This window comes from Ustilago hordei (genome assembly GCF_900519145.1).
Source record: "Ustilago hordei strain Uho2 genome assembly, contig: UHO2_contig_25, whole genome shotgun sequence".
In the NCBI taxonomy this organism is placed as follows: domain Eukaryota; kingdom Fungi; phylum Basidiomycota; class Ustilaginomycetes; order Ustilaginales; family Ustilaginaceae; genus Ustilago; species Ustilago hordei.
In genome coordinates this window covers 137,821-163,303 of record NW_024545257.1, presented here as the reverse complement: position 1 = coordinate 163,303, position 25,483 = coordinate 137,821, and the positions used below count along the sequence as shown (strand labels likewise).

Sequence of the window (25,483 nt, the reverse complement as noted above, 5' to 3'; positions counted from 1 at the left end):
CCTTCTTCCCCCTTCCCCACCGACCTTGCCTTGCCTTCTGTTCCACTTTGCCAGCGCCTTCCCTCGGCTACTGTACTAAGCACCACAGACCTCCCTATCCTCGCCACCCTCACTCAGCCGTCAACCGCGACATCAGTCCTCCTACTCCCTCCGTCTTAGGTGCAAGCAGCAAAGCTACTTCCAACAAACATGGCCACCCTCGAGTTGCAGAGGCCACAGCGCCCAGCTGCTCTGGCTACGACACGTCGCTCCCCTTCCACATCAAACACACCCCTCACTCCTTCTTCTCCCACCATCATCCGTACCTCGCAATTCATTCTTCTTCCATCGGTTCCCACTCACGAACCAGAAGACAATCTACCCAGCCCACAAGCATTGCAACAGCAGTTCGCTCTTGCAGCTCAGACCGACGCAGCAGCACGACGTAGCAGAGCCAACTCCCTCCGACAGGGCTCTTCATCCGACGAACCATGTACAGCAACAAGCTCACGCAGCGAGCTCTCACATCACATTAGCAACAACATCATCGCACACCACAGTGACAACGAAGATCAGCTGGAAGAGATGGCAGACCCCACTGAAACTGCCGCTTTCGACTACGATCCAGCAGCGGCTCACAATGCGATTCGTGATGTTCGCAACCAGCAGCTCGAGTCGCTTCAGCGCATCCTTCACTCGATCGCCCAGACGCACTTCGAGCATGCTTCTTCATCAACCGCACCTCACTCGGAAATCACACAGATCCTCGATGACATGTTTGCCTCCTTGCGTCGCATCGGTGGTCACAATGCTCCATTGTCACCCACCTTTGCCCGATCAGCACTTGCCAATCAGAGCGGCTTCAACCAGATCTCTGACCTCCAACGTCTCGTCTTGCTCGTAGACCGGTTCACGCTGGCCGTGGGCAACATCGAGGATGCTCGCCAGGCAGGTCTCTTGCTTAACCTCAACACACTCACCCATGGTCTCGTCCAGTCGGACCGTCGTATGGCTCGCGCTGCAGTCGAAAGCCCACCACGAACACCAAGGACGCTCCACTGGTCCGAATCTTTGCATCGTCGTCGTCGTTCCTCGTACCAGCCTTCACAACAACAACAACAACAACAACAACAACAACAACAACAACAACAACAACAACAACAACAACAACAACAACAACAACAGCAGCAGCAGCAGCACTACTCGCAATCGCAGCACTCTCCACGGTCGAGCACCTTCATGTCCGAGCCACGTCGGTCATGGAGCTCGCACGGCACTCTGCCCACCTCATCCGATGAAGCTCTCGTCGAATTGCAGCAGAAGGAGGCGGACGCCACCAAGGCAAAGCGATCCGAGCTGCTCGCCGAGGCTGGTTTGCTCTCCTCTGTGCCCGAGCAGCAGCACATCGATCCGTCGGTCTTTGACATGGCTACTGTTTGCCAATCTCCCAGCACTACGATGCCTTCCACTTTCTCCATCGAGACGCTGTACGCTCGTCAGCCTCCGGTCTCTGGTCTTGTCGCTCCACAGTCGCCTCGCTCTGACCAGGCATCGCGCGCCGCTTCGGTGGGTGAAAAGTCGGACTCGACTGCTTTATTCAACCGCAAACGCTTCTCTGTGCAGACCGACAGCGCTTCCAGCACATTGTTGCCTGGCTACTCTTACCATGCCCCTGGCTACCATGCCTCTGGCTACCATGCTGTCAGCTATGCTTCGCAGGGCGACAAGAAGACTGCTGCTCGCCTTGCTGATCAGGAAGCTGATACTACTGGCGTCGAGACACCCGACTCGGATGACTTGCCTGGGTACGATGGCCCTTCGAGCGCTTTCGCCAGCGACTCGAAAAAGGCGCTCGAGACACCGACTTTGCTCGAGCGACGTCGTTCCAAGCTCGCAGCTCAGCACAGCGCCTATGCTGCTCGCACTCCCGAGGACTTGGCAATGGTGCAGAGCTCTATCGACCGCATGTCAACTGTCATGCCTCAGCTCGACAACCAGCGTGCCCTCTTGCCCGAGCAGCAGCGCGAGGCACAGCTCAACCAGATGATTGGCCGTCTTGCCGACTCGAATGCAAAGCGTCTCAACGACCAACGCAGCAATCCGCCCAGCTTCAAGCCTTCTCGACCCGCTCCTTCGCCACGCATTCAAGTGGAGCGAACCGCTTCGCCAGCCAAGATGCCCAGGCCTGCCATGGTCCAAGTCTCGCGCAAGGTCATGACGGCGCAGCCCGAGTCCGAGATGCCTGCTACGCTCACTAGGCCTTGCTCGCAGCACAGTGGCTCGATCCACTCTCGAATCGGGTCATCGCTGCTTCCCAGTGCGTTGAATCGCAAGCTGTCGATTGCTAGCATTGGTAACGCTCTGCGACGTGCTTCCCTCTACGACACTACCAAGGTCAAGCCCAAGGAAATGCCTGAGCTGCACGACAGCCATGCTATGCCACCAAGCCAGGCCAGCACTGTTCATCGCAGTGCTGCTACTCAGCACTCGCGCAGCAAATCGGACATCGCTGAAACCCTTACAAGTCTCTTCAATGAGGGCTCGGCACGCATCAACGGCACGAACGACACCAGTGCAAGTCGTCTGGCAGCTCAGACTGGATTTCGAGCCATAGACTTTGCCGACGACACTCCTCGTGGACGTGATGCCAGCCTCAATCCCCGCGTTAGTGTCGAAGAGAAAGATGACAGCATGCTCGACAACTACAGCTTTTCCAAAGTCGAGGCCAAGGACTCAAACCACAGGTTTTCAGTCATCTCGACAGCGCCTGACTCGCCACGCAGTCCTGTCAGTATGATGAGCAGCGGTAGCAGTCACACTTGTTCTCGTCGCAGCTCGCAGATGCTAGGTTCAAACCCAGCTACTCGGACATGGCCCAAGTCTCCCTTGACGTCCATCTCGCCCGTCGCGCCAAAGAAGGCCACCAAGACTACGGCCACCTTTGCAGCTGATACCCTCGCGCCACCTCCATCCGATACATCACAAGCCGCTTGGTCACGGTCGCAACTGAGAGAGAATGGTCTCTCGCCTCTTGGTCCAGGTAAGTCTTCAGGCGTCCCTGCTTCTGCTTGCCTCGTGCCTCTTGACTCTTTTGGCTGTGCTTCCGCTTCTACCTCTGTCCCTGCTGCTGCTACCAGTGCCTTTGCTGGTGGTCGCAACGACTTGATCGTCTACTCTTTGACTGGCATCAAGTATTCGGCTCTCTCTCGTAACAATGCCGCTGACAAGGACCCTGTCTCTGCTACTATCACTGCTGCTCCTCCATCGCTCCAGTCTAAACTCGATCTGGGAATCGAGTACTTTGCCGAAGCTCAACATACTCTAGGAAGCATCTCGGTGCTCCTTTGGACTCGTACTCAAGCCCCTTCACCACATCCATCACACACGGATAAGGTGCAGTTGGATTATACGCTCGTCGAAGAGCAAGAGGGACAGAGTTGGACATTGCATGTCACACCGGTTGATGCGAATGTGAATCTTCACGTTGTTTCTTGCGCGAGTGAAAGCTCGAGTGAGAATGAACGCAAAAGCAGCAGCGGTAGTGGTGCCGGCAGTGGCGGCGGCAGAGGCGAGAAGTGGAAGCTAAGCAGTGATCACGTGAGCTCCCCTGCCAGCAGCGGTAGTGGGGGAGTGCGCATTCAGCTGGCGGCTGCAGCAACCTGGCCGCAGTCTGGCAGAATCTCTCTTGCTCTCGGCGGAGCAGTATGTCGAGTAAAGCTAAGCCTGACAGAAGCAGAGCGTAGAGCAGGAGCCGAAGAGTCACGTGCAGAAGGAATCGTGCATTTCCCTCTCTCAGCTTCGTATCTCTCGGCCAAGCAGCGTTCGGTGGTTGGGTTGTGCTGTGCTGTGTGTGCAAAGCAGGAGGAGAGCGGGGAAAAGTTGGTACTGGTTCGGCTGGGAAAGAGTGTAGAATGGAGAGCATTACCTTCAGAAGGATGGGAAGAGTTGGTCGACGCTTGGATGTGTCATGGCGATCAAGAACTGAACAGATCTCTGACCGAGACTGCGGTTAGGTTCTCCAGTAAGATCCAAGCTGGTCCTCACGACGGTGTGGAAGGAGAGCAAGTGAAAAGAAAGACTATTTGGGTAGGAGATACCTACCTTTTGCTGCCCCGGCAGATGCTCGATTCTTCCAAGGTCGCTTTCGAGACCCAAGATGTACAGACAGTAAGTTGTTGGCAGCCCTATCTTATCTGCTCACATTCACATCATATCAAAGTAGAGCTCTTCGGACAGGCTTTGCAGGACCGGATAGAAAGTCGACGATCCCCCTCCCCGTTTTGCTTGCCCTCTTCTTTCAGAGAGCAAGTGCGGAGCCTATGGATTGTCGACTGATACACCGATCGTCCAAGATGAATATTCCTTCTGCTTGCACCTCCTATCTCTTGCCTTTTTCCGCGCGTTTGAACTGTTGTTGCCGCCAACTTTACTGCATTCTCGCTGCTCTGTTGTTGTTGCTGAGATGTGTCAACACGCGTCGATCTTGGGGGTTTTTTTTTTTTTTTTTCACCGCCGTCCTTCTGGGCTGTGTCTGGTACGGGTCCAAATCGACCGACACATCTCGTCAACAGGATAGAGAAGCATTGGAGTGGTAAGGGTGCAATAGAGGGCAACAAACAGACTTGCAGAGAAGAGAGGAAGAGGTATTGAGGAGGTAACGGCAAGGGAAAACGTGAGTCGGAGACTAATGAACAGAACACCTGCTCACTGCAAAGGTTCACAGTTGACGTGTCTACCCTGCTGACGTACATTGCTGCACTTGCTCCACCTCACTGACACTTGTCTTGCTGTTTGCGGCTATGGTATGATTTGCTGACACTGCCTCATGCTGTTTGTTGTTTCTAGGTGATGCGATGTTCAACATGCCACTCTGCTCTAGGTGAAGTTGGTTCCGGCGCACCAACCTCTTGCACTGCAGGCTGGGGGGTTGGGTCGACGATCAAGCTGAGCAAATACCTCATCCAACCTCTCTTGGCCGCCAGGTCGTGCCAACGGCAAGGGATCTGGATAGCAACGCTGCTCTCCAGCCTGCAATACTCAGCAGCATCGCACGGTGCACGTCGATTTCTTCTGCACTCTTGCTCCTCACCTGATGGTGTTGAAGTCTGGCTTTTCTCACGTGCCTGTTTCACCACCTCGCTTGCTCACTTCCACTCCTCTGTGGCCGAGGGTCAAGTCTGGAAAGGATACCGAATCTTGTTTCGCACCGCACAACCGGATCAGCAGGACACGGAATCGGTCGAGCCAATGCAAGTTCCCGATCCGATCTACAACTGGACCCTAGCAGCATTGAAAGAGTGCAACACAACTGTACCAGCAGAATTGAGAAATGTAGTGCCTGGTTGGGATGCAGCTTACCTCGCCACCCAAACCAGCCTATAGCTGCCAAGAGGGAGGCTATCCCTATGTAGTCCTGCTTGCACAGCTTCTTAACGCGAACAATCACCTCCCTAAGCTCTATCGAAGTGAATGGTCCCTTGGATTATGTCAAGTGTAGATCTGGCAAGGTGCTGATCCAAGCCATCAGATTGACAGCATGTATGTGTGTGTGTGTGTGTGTATGTGTGTGTATGTGTATGTGTGTGTGTGTGTGTGTGTGTGTGTGTGTGTGTGGTGCTTTCGCTCGGGAGACACGCAGGCATTTCTTTCTGAAATTAAATCATGAAAAAGAAAAAGAAAAAGAAAAAGAAAAAGAAAAAGAAAAAGAAAGAAAAATGAAAGAAAAAAGAAAAAAGATAAATGAAAGCTTGCTTCCACACAAGAGTTTAGCCTTCACAACATCAGTCTGCTCTCCACTCTCTCTTCACTACCATCATCTTCTCCAAAAGCCAGGCATATGATAAGCAGCCTGGTTTGTCATTCTTCACTCTTCTTTTCAGCACAGTCCCGCAGTGCCACAGTTCGGAGCCCCACCTTCCTGGCACTGCTCAGCGACACCATTAGGTCCCAGCCACCACAGCTCCAGCAACCTCACCACCTTCTGCACCACAATGAATGACATGGAATAATGCTGTTGCATTTGTAAGCTTGTCATGGGCCTGGATGCTCAAGAAGCAGGAGGGTCACGGGTTCATATAGAAGGAGCACAGGTATCGAAGATCTAGTCGATACCAGTAGAGAGCATGGTCGTAGTGCAGTCTCCATGGAGACCATGGACTCCTATGGACTCACATGCAAAGGAGGGCCAAGCACAGCCATGGAGAGGACCAAGCTCAAGGAGCATGCAGATGGTTACCACTCAGGGGCTCGAGAGACAAGAGCCAAAGGAACTGTCACTGATCAAAGGAGAAGGAGCAGTGTCGAAGGAGTTGACATCAGGTCATGAGGAGGAGGAGCAGTGTCGAAGGAGTCGACACAGCTCAAGAGGCACAGGGGTGCCAAGCAGGAGAGGCCCCTGAGCAGTACTCGATGAAGAAGGTACTCTCTGGAGAGAGAGAGCAGGAGCAGCATCGCTGGCGATGCTGAGTAGAGGTATATAACCATGCTTTCTCATCATCATAGGTCGAGTGGATCCTCATCCACTCTACTCACCATAACTAGTTATCACTTCAGCATAAGTATATATTAGTTTCAGTCAGCATAGCAGCAATCTATCAAGGTTGCTCCTCATCATAGTGTGTGTGTTGTATCACCACTACCTGACATCCAAAGGTGCCCATAGCAGGTTAGCAGTCCAGATCAAGATAGAACCGAAGGCAGTATTCCACTGTGGTCCAGGGATCACTTCAAGCATCAAGTCAACACACTGGACACTCGTGTTGACACCACCAACCTTATCACCAACACCATCAACCTCATTATCATCAACACCCACCAACCTTATCACCAATGTCATCAACCTCATCATCATCAACACTCACACCAGACCTTGGTGTCATCATAGCATTGATATTGATCGTGCCGAGCTACCCCTGAATGGAGTGTCCACAGAGGTCAGCCGAAACCTACGATAGTATATACAACGAATGCCACCTGCTGTCACTGCGCAACTTGATAGTCACTGATACTGAGACAATAGCTGTTGCACAGTTTGATAGTCACCGAGTATCTCGACAGACCGACCTGGGTTTCAGGCGCGAGACCCCTGACAAAGCTCTCCAAGCCCATCATTTCATTTCGCCACCAGCGGTTCCAGTACTGCACCACCTCCTCTTGTCTCGACTGCTGAACAGGGAACTCCCGTGCCACTGCTCCTCACTCGTCTCAGCCTGTCATGGGACTGGATGCACAGGAAGCAGGAAGAACCAAAGTCATATGAGGAGGAGTGCAGGAATCAAGGGATTGGGCAAAACAAGGGTTTACAGCAGAGTTCATTGAGATCTGTAGTAGAGAGGCTCTACAACAGATTCTGTCCAAATTGGTACAAGCAGGATCTTACAATGAAGCCTGCTGGAATCAGTAATAGCACAATTAGCAGCACAAGGACTCTCCATCTGCAGGAAGTAAGGGAAACAGTGCCAACGAGTGACATTGTAGGTAGTCAGGACTGTTAGGAGGAATGAGAGGAGGAGGAGCAGTGTCAGAGGAGGCCTCCTAGAGCAGTAACAGTGTTGCAGGCAACACTGTGGGAAACATCCATATATAACCATGCTTCCTTGTCAGAGTAGTTGAGTGGATCTCCATCCACTCTACACCTAACTCTACTAGCTATAACTTCACAATAAGTATACTTAGTATTCTGTCAAACAGTTGCAATTGCAGAGCTTTGCTTCTATTGTAGCACATGTGTTGTATCACTGCTTCTTGACATCATCCAAAGGCAGTACTCTTTGTGGTCCAGATGTCCACAGCAGTTAGTTGGAATCTGTGATAACTCTCAGTTACAACATATTTGAGCAAGAGCAGCCATAGAAGGCTTCTATAGCAGATTCTGGCAGAAACAGTAATAGAAGGCTTCTACAACAGATTTTGCCAAGGTTGGATTTAGGCAACCTCTATCACATATTTCGGGTTCTAGGCGCATGACCTCTGACACAGCCATCCTCCCAAGAGCCGACCGCCACCGGACCCCACCAAGTCCCGAACGCCACAGGACCCTCTCAAGACCCAACCGTCACTGGACCCTTACCAGACCCGTTCCCTGCACCTGTTGTAGGCCTTCCCGTGCCTGTCCAACCAACTGTTTTGGCTCCAACCCCAACTGTCTTGCCTGCTTCTAATATCAACTCCACCACCGCCTCTGCCCCAACCACAACACCAGCGGCTCCTGGCCAACACTTTGTGACATGCTCCAACCTTTCTGCGAGCATTGGCAAGCTTTGCCAGTTCTTTCAGGACAAGATCGCCAAAGCCTTTCATAAGGTAGCAGGTGCTATCCACCATCCCCAACTGGGAGTCAGCTCAAATCCCCCTCAAGCCATGGATGGTCCTTTAGCTCTGCTAGATCCAGCTTTTCCTGCATGCTTTGGTGAGTACCAGTCTGCCATTACCTACCCATGGCTGTCCCTTGACCTCATCAACAAGGTCCACCAAGACACACTTGACATCTACAACCTCCCTAAATGGGCCAATCCATCATGGCCAGGTGCTCCAGCACAGGAGGACCCAGCCCCGGTCATCATTGAGGGCTTCTTGGTTGTCAAGGCACCTTCCACCTCTACCTCTCACTGCCAGTTCATTAAAGCGGTGCCCAATGTCATGGGACCAGATGCGCAGGAAGCAAGAAGAGTTGAAGTCATATGAAGAGGAGTGCAGAAATCGCAGGATCAGGCTAAACGAGAGCTTAAGGCAGAGTTCACTGAGATCAGTAGTAGAAATGACTCTATGGCATAACTTGCCAGGATCAGCAGGAATGAGGTTGTTACTACAGAGTTCAGTGGGAATCATAATACCATGCTAAGTATGACAGACCTCACAAGAATCAGTTCGAGAGGCACCCCTATCACCAATACAGCAAGAGGAGGATACCAAACAAGGGAGAGGACACCACTGGATGAAGTAGGGGTCTGGCATGATGATGAAGTCAGTGCCAACAGGTGGGTGCCAACAACAGGAGGGTGATGAAAGGGTGCAAGTCGCCACTCAGATGAAGTGGGACTGGCCCCTAACAGAGATGAGGCAGCAAGAGGTCCATCCATCCACAGGAGGCAAGGGAAGAGGTGCCAACAAGTGGGATCACAAGGTGGATGGGGAGGATAGGAGGGACAAGGAGGAGGAGCAATGTCATGGGCAATGCTGCAAGAAAGGTATATAACCATGCTCCCTGTCATAGTAAGTGAGTGGATTGCCATCCACTCTACACCATATTTTACTAGTTATGGCTTTCATAGAAGTATACTTAGTAGTCTGTCAACAGTAGCAATTGTAAGACATTGCTTCTATTGTAGTGCATGTGTTGTATCACTGCTCATTGACACTGATCAACATCCTGAAGGCAGTTCATCCAGAAGTCTGGCTCTCTTGATCATTAGAACTGAAGGCAGTCATCCACTGCAGTCTGGGGATCACTTCAAGCACTCAGTCAACACACTGGACACTCATGTCAGCATCAACAACATCTTTCACACCAGACCTTGGTGTCTTCATAATACATTCATTGTTATTGATTGTGCTGAGCTACCTCTGGATGGAGTGTCCACAGCAGTCAGTCAAAATCTGTAATAGCAATCAATCTACCACATCTTCAAGTGAGAAAAGTCATAGAGGCTTTTCTATGACATATCCCAACAAGAATAATAACACACAGCACTCTACCACATATCTCAACAGGACCTGTAATAGATGCAGTTCTATTACAGATATCAGGTTTCAGGCACGTGACCTCTGACACCCAACTGTCACAGGGCCAGCGCAGAGATATTAAGCAGCCGTGCTGCGCAGCCATCGAAATGAGCTTGGTGCATCAGAAGCAGAACTGGTCGAGACCCAGGGATGCTGACCAATCTCACTGAGAATGGTTGGACAATGAGCTGGGAGGAAATCTCATTGAGAATGGTTGGGATGGTGGGTATTGGGAAGTTTCACTGAGACTGGCCCAAGATAAAGTGGATCAACCAGCCCCATGACCAGATGAGGGTGTCCCACCGAGATCAAAGGTATGGCCATTTGAAAAGCAGGGAACCAGGGACCTCGCCACCAGATGAGGTGGGAGGAGGCCCCTGAGCATGATGAGGTCGATGCTGGAGGATCATCACCTCAGCAAGGGAGTAATGATAGGATGGGCAGGATAGCAGTAAGGGTCAGATAGAACAGGATGGATGGGGAGACCATACCCTGTGTCAGGGGTCTCGTGCCTGAAACCCAGGTCGGCCTGTCAAGATACTCAGTGACTATCAAACTGTGCAACAGCTATTGTCTTGGTATTGGTCTTGATGAGCTACATTGCTTGGTGACTATCAAGTTGTGCAATGACAGCAGGTGGCATTCATTGTATATACTATTGTAGGTTTTGGCTGACCTCTGTGGACACTCCATTCAGGGGTAGCTTGGCACAATCAATATCAATACATAGGTTATGATGACACCAAGGTCTGGTGTGAGTGTTGATGATGATGGGGTTGATGGTGTTGGTGATAAGGTTGGTGGCATCAACATGAGTGTCCAGTGTGTTGACTTGATGCTTGAAGTGATCCCTGGACCACAGTGGACTACTGCCTTCAGTTCTATCTATATCCAGACTGCTGGTTTGCTATGAACCACCTTCAGACATCAGGTAGTGGTGATACAACACATGCACTACAATGAGGAGCAACCTTGATAGATTGCTACTATGCTGACTGAAACTAATGTATACTTATGCTGAAGTGATAACTAGTTATATGGTGAGTAGAGTGGATGAGGATCCACTCGACCTATGATGATGAGAAAGCATGGTTATATACCTCTTCACAGCATCACCAGCGATGCTGCTCCTGCTCTCTCTCTCCAGAGAGTACCTTCTTCATCGAGTACTGTACAGGGGGCCCCTCTAGCACCACTCCTGTCCTCCTTGAGCTATCAACTCCTTTGACACTGCTCCTCCTCCTTGCTATCCTGCTTGCTTGGCACCCCTGTGCCTCTTGAGCTGTGTCGACTCCTTCAACACTGCTCCTCCTCCTCAGGACCTGCTTGCTGGTTCCCTATACACTGCTCCTTCTCCTTTGACCAGTGACGGTTCCTTTGACTCTTGTCTCTCGAGCCCCTGAGTGGTAACCATCTGCATGCTCCTTGAGCTTGGTCCTCTTCATGGCTGTGCCTGGCCCTCCTCACATATGGGCTTGGTGCTCCTTTGCATGTGAGTCCATAGGAGTCCATGGTCTCCATGGAGACTGCACTACGACCATGCTCTCTACTGGTATCGACTAGATCTCCGATACCTGTGCTCCTTCCATATGAACCAGTGACCCTCCTGCTTCTTGAGCATTCAGGCCCATGACAACTTGCATGTTGTGGAACCAGGGCCAATGTTCTGGCACAGACCAGTGACTGTGCATCCACAAGCACGTGTGCCTCACCTGTGGCAGCCCACACCCATCAAAGACTTGCTCTCGCATGGCTCAACCCACTGGGCCTTCGACCAAAGTAAGCAACACCAACCAATACCTCCCCACCAGCCTTCACCCCTGGCCAACCTCCACTGGTTGTTTGTCCCATCCCAAGAGGCTCCAGCGGCACCACACGGCCCCAGTCCCTCACAGCGACGTGTCCTTCCCTACCCAAGTCCTGCCGAATCACAGCTGGTCGCTCTGGTCTCCCGTTCGCGCTCAGCAACTCTTCTTCTCCCTCTCCCACCAATCCTCCCTGCGTGCCATCAGCTGACCTTGCAATAGCTCAACTGGCACCCCTCCAGACTCTTCGGGCGCCATCACGGCCCAACACCACAGTGAGCGAGCCTCTTTACCACACAGGTGGGCTTCCAGCCCACCATGGTTTGATGCAAGCAGCTGTCAACCACTGGCACCATGCACTTTGCAACTACCCCAATCACCAAATTGTCTCTCAACTCCTGGGTGCCATCCAGCACAGGGTTCACCTGGCATACTCAGGCCCCCTTTGCCACCAACACTGCTTCCATGCTGTCAACAATCTTCCCTTGGATTACCAGGGCCAGTTGCATCTGCGGTTCGAGCTTGCAACCCACCTTCAGAAGGGCCGCCTGCTTGAGGTGGACCCTCATCGATGCTTACTTGTGACACCTATACAACACCTCCAAGATAGCTTATTGTCACCCCTTCTCCCTCTGCCAAATTTCTCGTCCTGCCACAGCCAAACTCTGATGGTGACAATCCACCTTACAGACATGGCTGGGTCACTCCCTTCTCCAACCCTCTCCCCTTGTCATTGAACATATCTGGACCAACACGTCCAAGCATGGGTATGGTGCCTGTTACCGGAATAGGAATTCCGTTCTCCAAGTCCAGAGCATTTGGGAGTGAAAATGCTTATACTTCAGTGTTGTGTGAATCAGGTACACCAGCTAAGGGTCTAGCTGGTGTAGTGGTTTTGCTGCTCACTATGTTTGGTTTGGTTACCCAATTTCCTGATCCTGTAACATTAGACCCTTAGCTTGTTGTTCATTCAATTCCCATGCTGGTCAGTGAGTTTTAGGTGCTTTTTCCTCACATGCTTACATGTGGAGTAACTTGTGGAATAATCTCACCATCCCCTGGCTGTAAAACCTAGAGGCTTGCACATGCACTTACATAATGATGAGCCTGATTGTGTGAGGCCTTGAGAAAAAGGCTGATCACATGCACTACATCAACGAATGGCCAAACCTTGTGCTTGGGCCGCTATGCAGACTGCCTGTAGCCTCTGTGAGGGACCACAGAGTTTAACAGGGGGGTAATGTCACTGGAATAGGAATTCCATTCTCCAAGTCCAGAGCATTTGGGAGTGAAAATGCTTATACTTCAGTGTTGTGTGAATTGGGTACACCAGCTAAGGGTCTAGCTGGTGTAGTGGTTTTGCTGCTCACTATGTTCGGTTTGGTTACCCGATTTCCCGATCCCGTAACAGTGCCCACCAGGGCCTCATGGAGGCTCCCTTGGCAACCCTCTCTTGGGAGGTGCCTTGCCGTCATTGGGCAAAAGACATTCAGTTCCTGGAGGCTCTGGCTGTCCTGGAGGCACTCCACACTTTCTCTGGCCGTTGGACTGGTCCATGCCTCATTGTCCTACACATCAACAACACCAATGTCAAGTTCAGCCTCTTCACTGGTCGCTCTCATGATCCTCTCACACAGACCCTCCTCCGCAAGATCTTTGGCCTCTGCTTCCTGCACCACTTCACTGTCATAGGAGCCGGATGCGCAGGAGGATAGAAGAAGTTGAAGTCATATGAAGGAGCGCAGGAATCGCAGGATTGGGCTACACGAGAGCTTAAGGGAGAATTCACCAAGATCAGTAGGAGAAATGAGCCTATAGCATAACTTGCCAGGATCAGTAGGAACAAAGCCATTACCACAGAGTTCAGTGGGGATTACAATATCACACTGAGTATGACAGGTCTCATGAGAATTGGTCAGGGAGGCACCCCATTGCTGATATGACCAGGGGAGGATACTGTACAAGGGGAGGACAGTTGCCACTGTATGAAGTAGGGACCTTGCACAACAATGAAGTCGATGCCAACAGATGGGTGCTAATGACAGGAGGGTAATGAATGGATGCAAGTCGCCACTCAGATGAGGTGGGACTGACCCCTGATGATGATGAAGTAGCATGAGAACCATCCATCTGCACAAAGTGAGAGAAGTGGTAAAGAAATAGCACCAGGAGGATGGACAGGATAGGAAGGATGAGGAGGAGGAGCAGAGTTGACAAGACCTCCCAGGGAAGGAGCAGTGTTGCAGGCGACGTCACAGGGATGGTTATATAACCATGCTCCTTGTCATAGCAAGTGAGTGGATCCCCATCCACTCTACACCATACACAACTAGTTACCACTTTAGCATAAGTATGTATTAGTTTCCAGTCAGTGTAGTTGCAATCTAGTAGATTGCTTCCATTGTAGCACATGTGTCATATCACCACTCACTGATGTCTGAAGGCAGTTCATAGCAAACCAGTGGTCTGGATAAAGATAGAACTGAAGGCAGTCATCCACTGCAGTCCAGGGATCACTTCAAGCACTCAGTTGACACACTGGACACTCGTGTCAACAACATCAACTATCTCAATCACACCAGACCTCTGGTGTCTTGCAATACATTCAAGTTATTGATCATGCCAAGCTACCTCTGGATGGAGTGTCCACAGCAGTTAGTCAAAACCTGCAATAGCAAAACCATTACTGCATTTTTGAGCAAGAAAAGTAATAGAGACATCTCTACTACATACCTCAGCAAGAATTGCAATACCACAAGTGTTGTCACATATCTCAACAGGATTCGTAATAGATGCAGTTCTATTACAGATATCAGGTTTTGGGTGTGCGACCTCTGACAATCACCTTACATCCGGTTTGTGTCACCTCAAAGGACAACCTCTTGGCTGACCTCCTTTCTCGTTGCCATTTCCGTGTGATACAGCACCGCTTTCCCATCACCCATCAGCTCCTCTTCCCCACCAACCCCACAGAATCCCAAAGGCCTTTATTGATGCCATGGGTTGTTTGGCCCTTGCCACCACTTACATCTGGCGAGGCCTGGCCGAATCCAGCTGCAAGTGCAGCATGGGCATTCCAGACTGGTACCAGTCCTTCATTTGCAGCCAGTTTGGGCCTAGGGTACCCCCCTTCCCAGCTTTGGACTTGTTCCTCACCAAATGGGTCTGTAACATGGCCTGGACCCAGCCATTCCACAGCATCAAACACAAGCTCAATGGCCTCTGTTCCTGGCACATTGACCTTGGTCTCCCCCTTGGCACCTTCTCTCATGGCTGTTTGGAGCAAGCTGTCCAAGGCATCAAATGCACTCACAGCTTTTGACCAGCAAAGTCCAAGCTCCCTATTACCCTCCCCCTGCTCTGAGCCATTCTTGAGCAGCTCCAGCAGTCCACAGCTCTCAGAGCATGGAACTGGCAGGTTGTTGCTGTGGCCTTCTCTGTCTCCTTTGCCTGCTTCTTGCAGTGTGGTGAGGTTATGTGGGGACTCCACAACACCAACCCAGCTGCTGGTCTGTTCAGTCATCTGGCACAAGGACTATGCCATCCTCCTCCTGCTGGCCTCCAAGATGGACCCCTTCCAGCTTGGGACCCCTCTCATTGTCCCCAAGGTTGGGGGATGTGGAATGTCCTTACTTTGCCCCCTGCCACCTCTGCCCCTCAGTCCACTGCCCCAACACCACCCCTCTTTGGGTTGCTTGATGGTCACAAGCCACTCACTTGCTCATTCTTCCTCCATCACCTTTGCTCAGCCCTCTCTTGCCTTGGCCTTGACACATCTCAATATGCTAGGCACTCCTTTTGCTGTGGGGCAGCCACATGGGTGACTTTGCAGGGCATTGATGCCAACACCATCAAGCTCCTTGGACAGTGGAATTCCAACTGCTATTGGTGATATGTTGACCATTCTGCTGTTGAGTGCTGCACAATTGTGGCCTCTGCCCTCTATGCCACCCAGCACAGCCCCCTTGTCCCTCCTGGTGCTTCCTGGCAGGACCCTGTCCTCTAACCTGGTGGAGCCTCCAGCCCCTCTGCAGTGACTGCTGTCTGCTGCACAGGCAACACTGCAGCTGTTGGCAGGCTGGGAGCCAGCTTGTTGAGCTTCGAGGACCTCAGGGGGTCTTTGCCTGCAATCCACTTGGTTTGTGTTATTATAGTTGGTTTTAGTTTCGTCTCGTGCGACTGAGTCCAGACGGGAAGAGAGAAAGAAAAGAGAGAAAGAAAGAAAAGAGAGAAAGAAAGAAAAGAGAGAAAGAAAGAAAAGAGAGAAAGAGAGAAAGAAAGAAAAGAGAGAAAGAAAGAAAAGAGAGAAAGAAAGAAAAGAGAGAAAGAGGTTCGAGTGTGCGCGCCAGCAAAGACCAAGGGACAAAGTGTGTGTGAGTTGAGTCTGAGTTGAGTCGAGTTGAGTTGAGCGTTGCAGTTCACACTGGCTAGAGTAGATTGCTATCTCGAGATTGGATGCCGTCGCTTGCAAGTGGATCGCCATCACCATTCTATACGATATACCCTAATTGCCCCTCTCTCTCTCTCTCTCAGCAAAGCGGATCCGAAGACGACGACGACGACTACGACTACGACTACGACTACAACTACAACTAGGACTACAACTAGGACTACAACTAGGACTACAACTACGGCTACAACTAGGACTAACTACGTTGGCTCAGCAATCCTCGACCTCTGGGATAAGGATCGATTGCACTCAGTTTGACCGACTCAGCCTGGTGGGATCACGCCATCATTGTCGTTATTGTCGTCATTGTCGCCATCCTCGCCCTTGATGATTGCGTGATCGCTCTGCCAGCATCGATCCTTTCGGCATCTTCCGAAGCGTATCAGTCATTGCGAATCGGGCGTGCCGAGAGGCTGACCCTTATCCACCATAACGCCACTCAGTGCTCGGATCATTAGCGGCAATAATGGACTCGCTTTTCGGCCGCAAAAAGCGTTCGCGCCAGTTCAACTCGGAAGCAGCCGACAAAGCGATGCCATACGAACCGAGGATTAGTGGGCGCGCACCCAACGCTCTCGACAACTTTCTCGCCACCGGCTCACACCATACCAACTCTTCTCCCACCAACTCTCCTCCCACCAACTCTCCTCCGAGAAACTCTCCTGCGTCCAACTCTCCTGCGATCCACTCTCCTGCGATCCACTCTTCTCCGGCCAGCTCCAAGCTCTCTATCGGTAACCCCTCTGGCAATCCTGCCCTCGGTAGCGGCGTTCATCGTTCTAGCGCCTACTCGACCGTCGACGACTTTGCCCCCTATCCTTCCACCTCGTCCATCATCTCCACCATCTCTTCCAGCGGTGGCCTCTCTTCGCATCGTCGCAACATCTCCGGTGCTTCTTCCTCTCGGCATGGCGTAGGCACGCACGATTCGATCCAGTCTGGCTCGTCCAGCTTTGCTCCCAATGGTACGCGCTCGTCGCGGTATACCTCAAGCACCAGTGCAGGTCTCGCTAACGATCGCAGCTCCATCCGCTACAACGGCGGCGCAGCGCAGATGCCGCATGATGTGCTCGGTGGCATGTCGTTTGCCAGCACAGCTGCATTCTCGCATCCCGATCATGGTAGAGCAGGCTCCGCTCCTGGTGCCAGCACCACTCATTCTAGTCTAGGTCGAGACTCGTATCACCCGCAGCAGCAGCATCGTTCGCATGCCGCGGCGCCACAAGGAGGAGGCAAAGCACCCGACTTTGTACTTCAACGTCCACCAGATGCCCAAGTCGAGCGTCTTTTCGCTGAGCTTATGGACAAGCGCGATTTCCTCAACCTACCTGGAGGTAACCTCTCGGACGAACTCAAGGAGACAGCACGTCGCAACATGCTCGGTTTCAGCGTCGACAAGAAATGGACTCTCGTCTACAACGATAAACTCACCGAATGGCATGCTGAAAAGGAACGCGATCGCAACAGGCGCCAACATGCCGGCCATGCTGGGCCTGCCGGCGCTGCCTCAAGTCTCCTCATCACACGAAACTCTCCAGAGTGGTTCATCAAGAAATTCATGGACGGAACCGTCACCACGAAGCACATCGAGTCCTTGGCAGTCACTCTGCGAACCTGTGCGATTGGTTGGATTCAGAGCTTCGTCGAGGCCAAGGGAACGCCTGTCCTTGCTAGCTTTCTTAGTGGCTTGCATGCCAAGGGCATCAAGAATGACAATGATCTAGCCTTGGAGTATGAAGTCTTGAAGGCTTTCAGATCGCTCTTCAACTCCAAACCTGGTGCCAACGATGCCCTTGCACAGCCCAAATGCATCAGCGGCATCACCCACTCGATGATCTCTCTCCAGCTCACAACACGCAAGCAAGCAGCCGACATCCTCCTCTTTCTCTGTCATTGGGACAAACCAACCGGTCACAGGCTCGTATTGAAAGCATTTGACCATCTCAAGACCAGCCAAGGCGATCACGGCAGATTTGACGCATGGTTTCGCATCCTCGAACAGACCATTGACGGCCGAGGCAAGATGGGCTCCATGGTCGGTGCCTCTGATGAAGTCAAAAAGCTTAGCGTTGTCGGTCCGCACGAATCAAGCCTAAACGAGTATGCGATCAACAACATGTTCCTCATCAACGCTATCCTCAATTCCGACATTGTGCCCGAGTTCGAGGTGAGAGTGCATCTGCGCCACCAGATGGAAGCAAGCGGCTTACAGAGGATCTTGATCAAGATGCGAGCCTTCAAGAATCCCGATCTGGATGTCCAGATTGCAGTCTTCCAAAAAGGTGCAGAGGCGGATCACGAGGATGTCGTCGAGACTTTCAACAAGGAGGTGCTTACCGATTTGAGCGATCCTCTCGATGTCTTTCGTGCGATCGTCGGTAAAGTGCAAGGGTCGAGGGCATATGACTTTTTCTTGTCCGCCTTGCAGCATTTCTTGTTGATTCGAAGAGAGGGTGATGATCTGGTGCATTACTATCAGCTCATTGATTCCATGGTCACTTCCGTCGTCATGGATCGAAAAGGCGCTGTCGAGGGCAACGATCTCTCCTCCTTGCTAGGCGTATCAGTCAACAACCTTCTCTCACGATTCGCAGATCAAGATCACATCAACTCGATCCAGTCCGAGCTCCAAAAAGCAAAAGCAAAAGCAGCCGCTCTCGAGCAGGACAAAATGCAACTCGAAGCCAAACTCAAAGCCGGATCAGACGGCCTCATCGGCAAGCTTCAAGAACAGATCGAAAAGCTCCAAGACGATCTTTCCCTCGCCAGAGGCAATGCAGGTGCAGCTCGAGACGAGATGGACGAGATGGAAAAAGCTTACATCGATCGAGTGGTCGCATTGGAGATCCAGATTAGAGAGTTGTACGATATGTTGAGGGAGGCACAGATGGATGTAAGTGATCTAGCCGCACCCGGCAAAGGTCAGTTGGATAGGAAACAGTTGGTGGATACGTTGGAGAAGCAGTTGGAGAGGAATAAGACGATAAGAAAGTTGGAGGCGAATGCCAGAAAGAATAAGCATGGCAACGGAAAAGTGCCGCCAGTCCCCGAATTTCCCGCTGTGGCGGGGGGTGATCAGGACAGGAAGAGGATCAGTGCGAGTGTTAGGAGGCAGTCGATCCTGGCACGTCGTGTTGGTGAGCATGCAGTCGAGCCAGAGCAGGCGGAAGAGGAGGCAGAGGAGGAGGAGCACGAGGGACATGATGAAGAACCCTTGGATCCAGAGGCTGCCAAGTGGAAGATTCAAGCTACACTTGCGGCAGGTATGGCTCAGAACACGGATCTTGCCTCAAGAATGGTCGATGCCAGAGAGTCGAGACGTCGCAAAGCACAAGCTCCTACCCCTAAGGGCAATGGCAAGAGGACTTCTCATCCTGCTGTCCGTACTTTGCTCGACGAGATTCGACGTCAGCGCCAAGACGATTCGGATTCGGACGACGAGTCGCTGGCTGGTAGAGGAAAGAAGAAGCCCACTGTCACACTTGCAAGCGTGGACGAGGCTGCTTCCGCACCTCCCGCAGCAGCAGTCGGGTCGACAGGGGGTTTGGCCCCTCCAGGAGGTGCACCGCCACCGCCACCGCCACCGCCACCGCCACCGCCACCACCACCACCTCCTCCTCCTCCTCCTCCGCCGCCTCTGCCCATGCTTCTCCCCTCAATGGCAGCAGCAGCGCCAGGTGTCTCCCCGGCTCAGAAAGCATTGCTCGATGCAGCGGCCATGCCTCCACCTCCACCACCGCCTCCTCCCCCCGCACCACCTGGAATGCTACCTGGTTTCTCCCAGAGCAGCAGCGGAGGCATCAGTGCCGACACGCGATCTGCTTTCTCCACTCCAGACTCGTCTCGTCCAGGATCCATGCTTGCTTCCGTCATGGGTACACCTGCTCCACCCGCACCGCCGCCGCCCGGATCCATCACGGAATCGCCGACCCAAGACGGTGCTTATCGAAATTCGATGATGAACGTCCGAGCATCTTATGCACCGACGAACCTCGGTCCAGCAGGTCCCATCGCCGCGCCTCCTGCACCCGGTGTTGCTGGCTTGTTCGCAAACCATGCTCTCAGTCGCAAAGAAGTGCTTGCTATGGCTCGAACCAAAATGAAGCAGCTCCAATGGGATAAGCTCTCTCCACAACATGCTGCTGAGACCATCTTCGGCCAGCATCAACTTACCGCTGATGAAGAAGAAATCGTCAAGATGCTTCAGCAGGAGGGCTTGTTCGATGAGATGGAAGAGGATTTCAAAGCCAAGCAACCCGTCAAGAAATTTGCCAACACAGCAAAGAAGGATAAGATCGAACTCAAGACGCATCTCAGCCTGCAAACTCGACAAGGTATCGAAATGGTTCTCAAACGAGTCAAATCTAGCTTGACCGAAAGTAAGCAGGCTTCGCCCGAAGAGGTTGCGCATCACATCATCAACTGTAACGAGGCCGTTCTGGATCAGAGCTTCTTGACCGAGCTGTTACGGCACTATCCCGAGTCAGAAACCAAGGGTCAGTTGGGAGAATACAGGAATGCATCGGACGAAGAACTACGTTTGCTCCACCCAGCAGATCGATTGGTAGTGTTGCTCATGACAGTACCGCATCTGAAAGATAAGGTTAAGGGTCTGCTGTATATGACAAAGTACAAAGAGACGTTTGATCTGATCAAATCAGGTACGGTCAAGGTTAGAGATGCATCGGAAGGGTTGATGAAGGCCAAAGCGTTTGCGCGATTGCTGAGTTTGATCTTGATGATGGGTAATTATCTCAACTCGACCGGTGTTCAGGGCGGAGCATTCGGGTTTAAGATCACCTCTATCAACAAGCTCGTCGATACCAAGGCGAGCGATGGAACAACACTCTTGCATTTCATCGAGAGGACTATCAGCAAGTGTTTTCCCGAAGTGGAGGCCTTCATGGAAGAACTAGAGTTACCGGCGGAAGCATGTCGTGTTCAACTTTGGGAATTGAGGAGAGATCTCGCCGAACTTAAATCCGGTTCTTTCCAACATCGTAAAGAGCTCGATCGCCTGCTTGACGAGAGCGAAGAAAACCTGCAGGATCCCTACGTCAAAATCATGCTCCCTTTCCTCAACGATGCAGCTAGCGAGCTGCAGCGGTTGAACGATCAAGTTCAGTTCACGGAACGAGTGTATGGAGAGGCGTTGAAGTACTTTGGCGAAGGACCGGATCCTAAGAAGCGTGGATTGGGAGGGTTTGGGAATCAAGTAATGAAGACGGAAGATTTCTTTGGGATTTTTAAAGAGTTCTTAGCAGCCTATAAGAAGGTGAAACTCGACAACGTCAGGATAGGGGAACAAAGGGCCTTGGAGGCCAAGAGAAGAGCGGCGGCGGAGGAGAGGGAGAAGGAAAGACAGGAGGCTCTAGCGAGGAAAGAGGCTGGGGTGGATGATAGTGCAGTGTTGGAAACACTACTGGGTAGTCTGAGGAGTGGTGGGGGTGGAGGACCGCATAAACAGAGGAGAAAGGCCAGGGAGAGGAGGCAGACAAATGCTAATCCTCAATTGCAGGGTGCCAAGGCTGAAGGTGGGGTTGGTGGGGGTGAGCGTGGTGGATCCGAAGATTCGATGAGTGGTGCAGGAGGTGCGGGACAGGGTGGAAGTCCGAGTGACGTTGCAGCGGCGATGCTGGCCAAGTTGCAAGGTGGTGAGGATGGCAACGGTGGTGAAGGAGGGGCAGGGACGCCAAGTGCAAGTGCGTTTAGAACTACGAGAAGAAGAGATAGGAGGAGTGGTAGGGAAGCACCCATTCTTCCATCCTTACTCGGTTCTAATTCTGCCACCACCACCATCACCACCACCAACTCCTCCTCCTCCTCCCAAACTTCCTCCGCCGCAAACGATGGAAAGGAAGGGGCGGTATCAACCGAATCCTCACCAGCACTCTCCCAACAAACCTGCTCGACAACACATACACTGTCACAATCGATCTCTGTCTCCAGCTCAGGTATGCGCCTTCCAGGAGACACCACGATCGGGGATTCCACCATGGTCCCTTCCTCTTGCTCCCGTACCAACATTCTCTCTTCGGACCAAGCGGTGGTTGAGGAACAACGCGAAGTAGCAGAGGAAGAGGAAGAGGGGGAATCCCAAGACGCCCTCCCAAGCCCAACCAAGTCTTCAGCTGGAAACCGGGATGCACCCTCAGCACCCACACCCACACCAGGAGGGGAAGTAGGGGGAAGCGATCTGGAATGGTTCGATCCCGATCTAAGTGGGTTTAGTGCTGCTGGACAGAGTGTCAAGTCTCAACATGGCGAACAATAATCCTTATGCTAAAGCTCTGGCGATGGTAGCAGTACTACGCTTTGTCTCATCTATGTCATTTCTCTCCGAGGGTGCGAATGTGTGGTTGCGGGAGGGTCTGAAGCGATCAGGGCTTACAACGTATGAGGGTGTGAGGGTGTGAGGGTGTGAGGGTGTGAGGGTGTGAGGGCGTGAGGGCGAAGAGGGTTTAGAGTGGAGGAGGTTTTTTTTTCTTTTCTTTTTTTCTTTTCTTTTCTTTTTTTCTTTTCTTTTTTTCTTTTCTTTTTTTTTTTTTTTTTTTGGTGAGCGAGGCTGAGTTTTTCGAGAAGGAGGAGTGAGGGTTAGCTTTTCAACACCATCATCATCAGCATCGACCAACGGATACTTCTGTTGGAACACGCTCCATTACTGCCTACTTCCACGGCACAGGATGCGGTTGTCATCAAATACGGCGCTGCGATCGGCGTGGTCGGTGGCGTCCATCAGCAGTGGCAGTCGAAACTGTGCTCTTACTAGGCGAGCTCGGTCACTATCAACGGCAACAACGGCAACAACGGCCACATCACCTCAGCAACCTTGCACAGGATTGGCCACATTTTCAGCCTCGCCATCAGCACCAATCGTGAACACAAGGATAGCTTCCAGAATCTCTCTCCCGATATCCAGCATCACCTTCTCGCCCGTTCGAGAAGCTTGCGTGGCACGCAACCTCTCAACCACTTCACATGATCGCAACTTTCCCATCCCAAATTCTCAACCGCCCTACCCTCCATCATCACCCTCCCCCTCCACACCTAGCTCTTATATGCCAACTACGACGACAACGCATCTGTCGCCAGATATCTTGCTGCGATGTACAATCTTCGACTCCTCGGGTTCAGCGACTAGTACATCGGGTGTGTTTAAAAAATCTCGTCTATGTTCCGATCATGGCCTCGAACCGCGAGATCTACGGAAAATCGACTCTCGAGTACCAAACTTAGTACCCACGATTTTAGCCAGGAGGGGTGGCATTTTGGTCAATATACTTCATATCAGAGCGATGATTAAGAAGGATAAAGTGCTGTTATTTGATAGTTATGGTAGTACGGATAGTCAGCTTAATAGTGCTTTTGTTTATAATTTACAGCATAATCTTAAATCCCTCTCTTCCGCCGCTGCGGGGGGTTCCAGAGCCGACGGGTCCGGTAATGCAACTGGCATTGGCTGCGGAGTTGGAGGTGGAGCAGCAGCAGCAGCAGGAACAGGAGCAGGAACAGGAGCAGGAACAGGAGCAGGAACAGGAGCAGGAGCAAGTGCCGGTGGTTTGGCGTATGAATTTCGAGCTTTAGAGTCGATTCTAGTGTCGGTATTGGATGCGTTACGCATTGAATTGGGAGTCGTTCGTAACTGGACCTCAAACATACTTCAGGATCTCGATGATGATGTTGATCGCGAGAAACTAAGGACTCTGCTGCAAGTGTCCAGGAAGTTGAACGCTTTTCTTTCGCGAGCAAAAGCGGTGAAGAATGCGGTGACTGAGGTCTTGGAGAATGAAGAAGATATGGGATTGATGTATCTCTCCCATCCTCCTCCGCCACCCTGTTCCAACAATTCCACCATCACGGAAGGTGAAGCCAGCGGTCCACCCGAAATGGACGAACTGGAACTACTGCTCGAATCTTTCGATAAACAAGTGGAAGAAGTCGTCTCGGAAACAACACAATTATCCTCCGACATCAGCAACACCCAGGAGGTCGTGGAACTTATTTTGGACAACAACAGAAACAAGCTCTTGGCATTGGATTTGAAGACTAGTATTGCCACTATGGGCATCAGTGCAGGCACTTTGTGGGCAGGGTTGTTTGGTATGAACCTAAAGTCGCACATGGAGGAGATGGACTATGCTTTTGCTGGAGTTAGTGGAGTCGCCGTCATAGCCGTAGGCATTACGATGGGTGTTGGATTGAGGAGATTGCAACGCTTGAGGAGAGTTGGCTTGGGTTCAGGCGCAGCGAGGGGAGCAAAGAGGCGTGTGGGGGAGAAGAAGAGGCGTTGGTGGGCGAGGTTGAGGGGTGAAGCTGCGAAGGAAGCGAGTGTGAGGAAGATTGAGGAAGGCCTCAATGCAGGACTAGGAGTTTATCCTCCTGGATACGGAATGTATTATCCGCCTCAATATGGTCAGCATCAAGGATACCCAGCTCCTCCTTCAGCATATGCAACACCCTATCCGACCTCCAACCAAGCAGCCAGTGGAGAACAAGGAGCTCCCGCACGGTGGCCAAACGCAAACACACACCCAGCAGCACAAACCCCTGCATCCCCACCAAGCACAAGCACAAGCACCGGTGCGGGTACAACGGACGACATTGGTGGAGCAGAACCTTCGGTCGCCAATCCATCAGCCTCACCTGGCAAGAAAAGCGGCTACAAACGCTTACCATAGACGTTCTGGAAATGGAGCCATGTATCTTACCCCACCTCTCTGCAACGAATGCACTTGCACATAGCAACAATCCAAGAGCGCAGGTGTTTGAGGTGGGAATCCGGCGTCAACTTTGCCTCTTCAGGGTCTTCATCCATGCGTTCTTTCTGGTGGCGAGTTGTATGGCTGCCTACTACAACGACGAACACGCAATGACGACGGCAAAGATCGCGAATAACAGCGACGAGACGAGTTGCGATCCTCGTCCTTCCCGCCACGCAAGACAGAGCGACACATGAGGAAAGGGCAATCTTCCCTTCCAACCAAGGTGAAGCATGGCGAGTGAGAGAGACAAGATCGAAACTCGCCGACAAACGCTGCTCGACACGGCAGTACAGAGGGGATCATTGCTGCGACGTAAGAATGGCAGAACACTCGGCTTAAGCCAGTGAAATGACAGGACCTCTCCTTTTTTACTCTAACATGTCTGCCAACCTTGCTCACCGTCGTCAGTCATCAGCCACCAATGCTACTAAGATCCATGTCAACATCCGCTTGCCCCTATTGTGATAGCATGCAATCATACATGTCACTTGATTCCACATATGCAAACACTGACCGTCAGTAGAGATATATACCTGGCATTGCTTTGTACTTAGTTGTCTTCTAATCATCACGATTGCTATCCGCTTTGCTGCTCCTTGCTTGTGCATTGCTGAACAGATTAAGAGTCTGAATGCTCTTGCTGTGGGAATATTGCTTTTGCCTCACCATGCTGCCAGAACTGTATCCTTGCCTGCTCTGCTACCCGAGGAAAGGCCATAATCCATGATTCTAACACCGAAAGCAGCACACTATCAGACAATGCACAG

At 51.9% G+C, this 25,483-nt stretch overlaps 3 protein-coding genes across 3 annotated transcripts; all 3 read left to right on the top strand.

The window, feature by feature from the left end:
- Window positions 1–189: 189 nt before the first annotated feature.
- On the top strand, window positions 190–4,004 carry UHO2_07249 (uncharacterized protein; the record flags this gene model as incomplete). Its single annotated transcript, XM_041555065.1, has 2 exons — window positions 190–3,681; window positions 3,993–4,004. The coding sequence occupies 2 exons, from the start codon at window positions 190–192 to the stop codon at window positions 4,002–4,004; spliced, it is 3,504 nt and encodes a 1,167-aa protein (XP_041410999.1).
- Window positions 4,005–16,420: 12,416 nt separating this feature from the next.
- Window positions 16,421–22,228, top strand: UHO2_07248 (uncharacterized protein; the record flags this gene model as incomplete). Its single annotated transcript, XM_041555064.1, has 1 exon — window positions 16,421–22,228. The coding sequence occupies one exon, from the start codon at window positions 16,421–16,423 to the stop codon at window positions 22,226–22,228; it is 5,808 nt and encodes a 1,935-aa protein (XP_041410998.1).
- Window positions 22,229–23,012: 784 nt separating this feature from the next.
- Window positions 23,013–24,632, top strand: UHO2_07247 (uncharacterized protein; the record flags this gene model as incomplete). Its single annotated transcript, XM_041555063.1, has 1 exon — window positions 23,013–24,632. The coding sequence occupies one exon, from the start codon at window positions 23,013–23,015 to the stop codon at window positions 24,630–24,632; it is 1,620 nt and encodes a 539-aa protein (XP_041410997.1).
- Window positions 24,633–25,483: the final 851 nt, after the last annotated feature.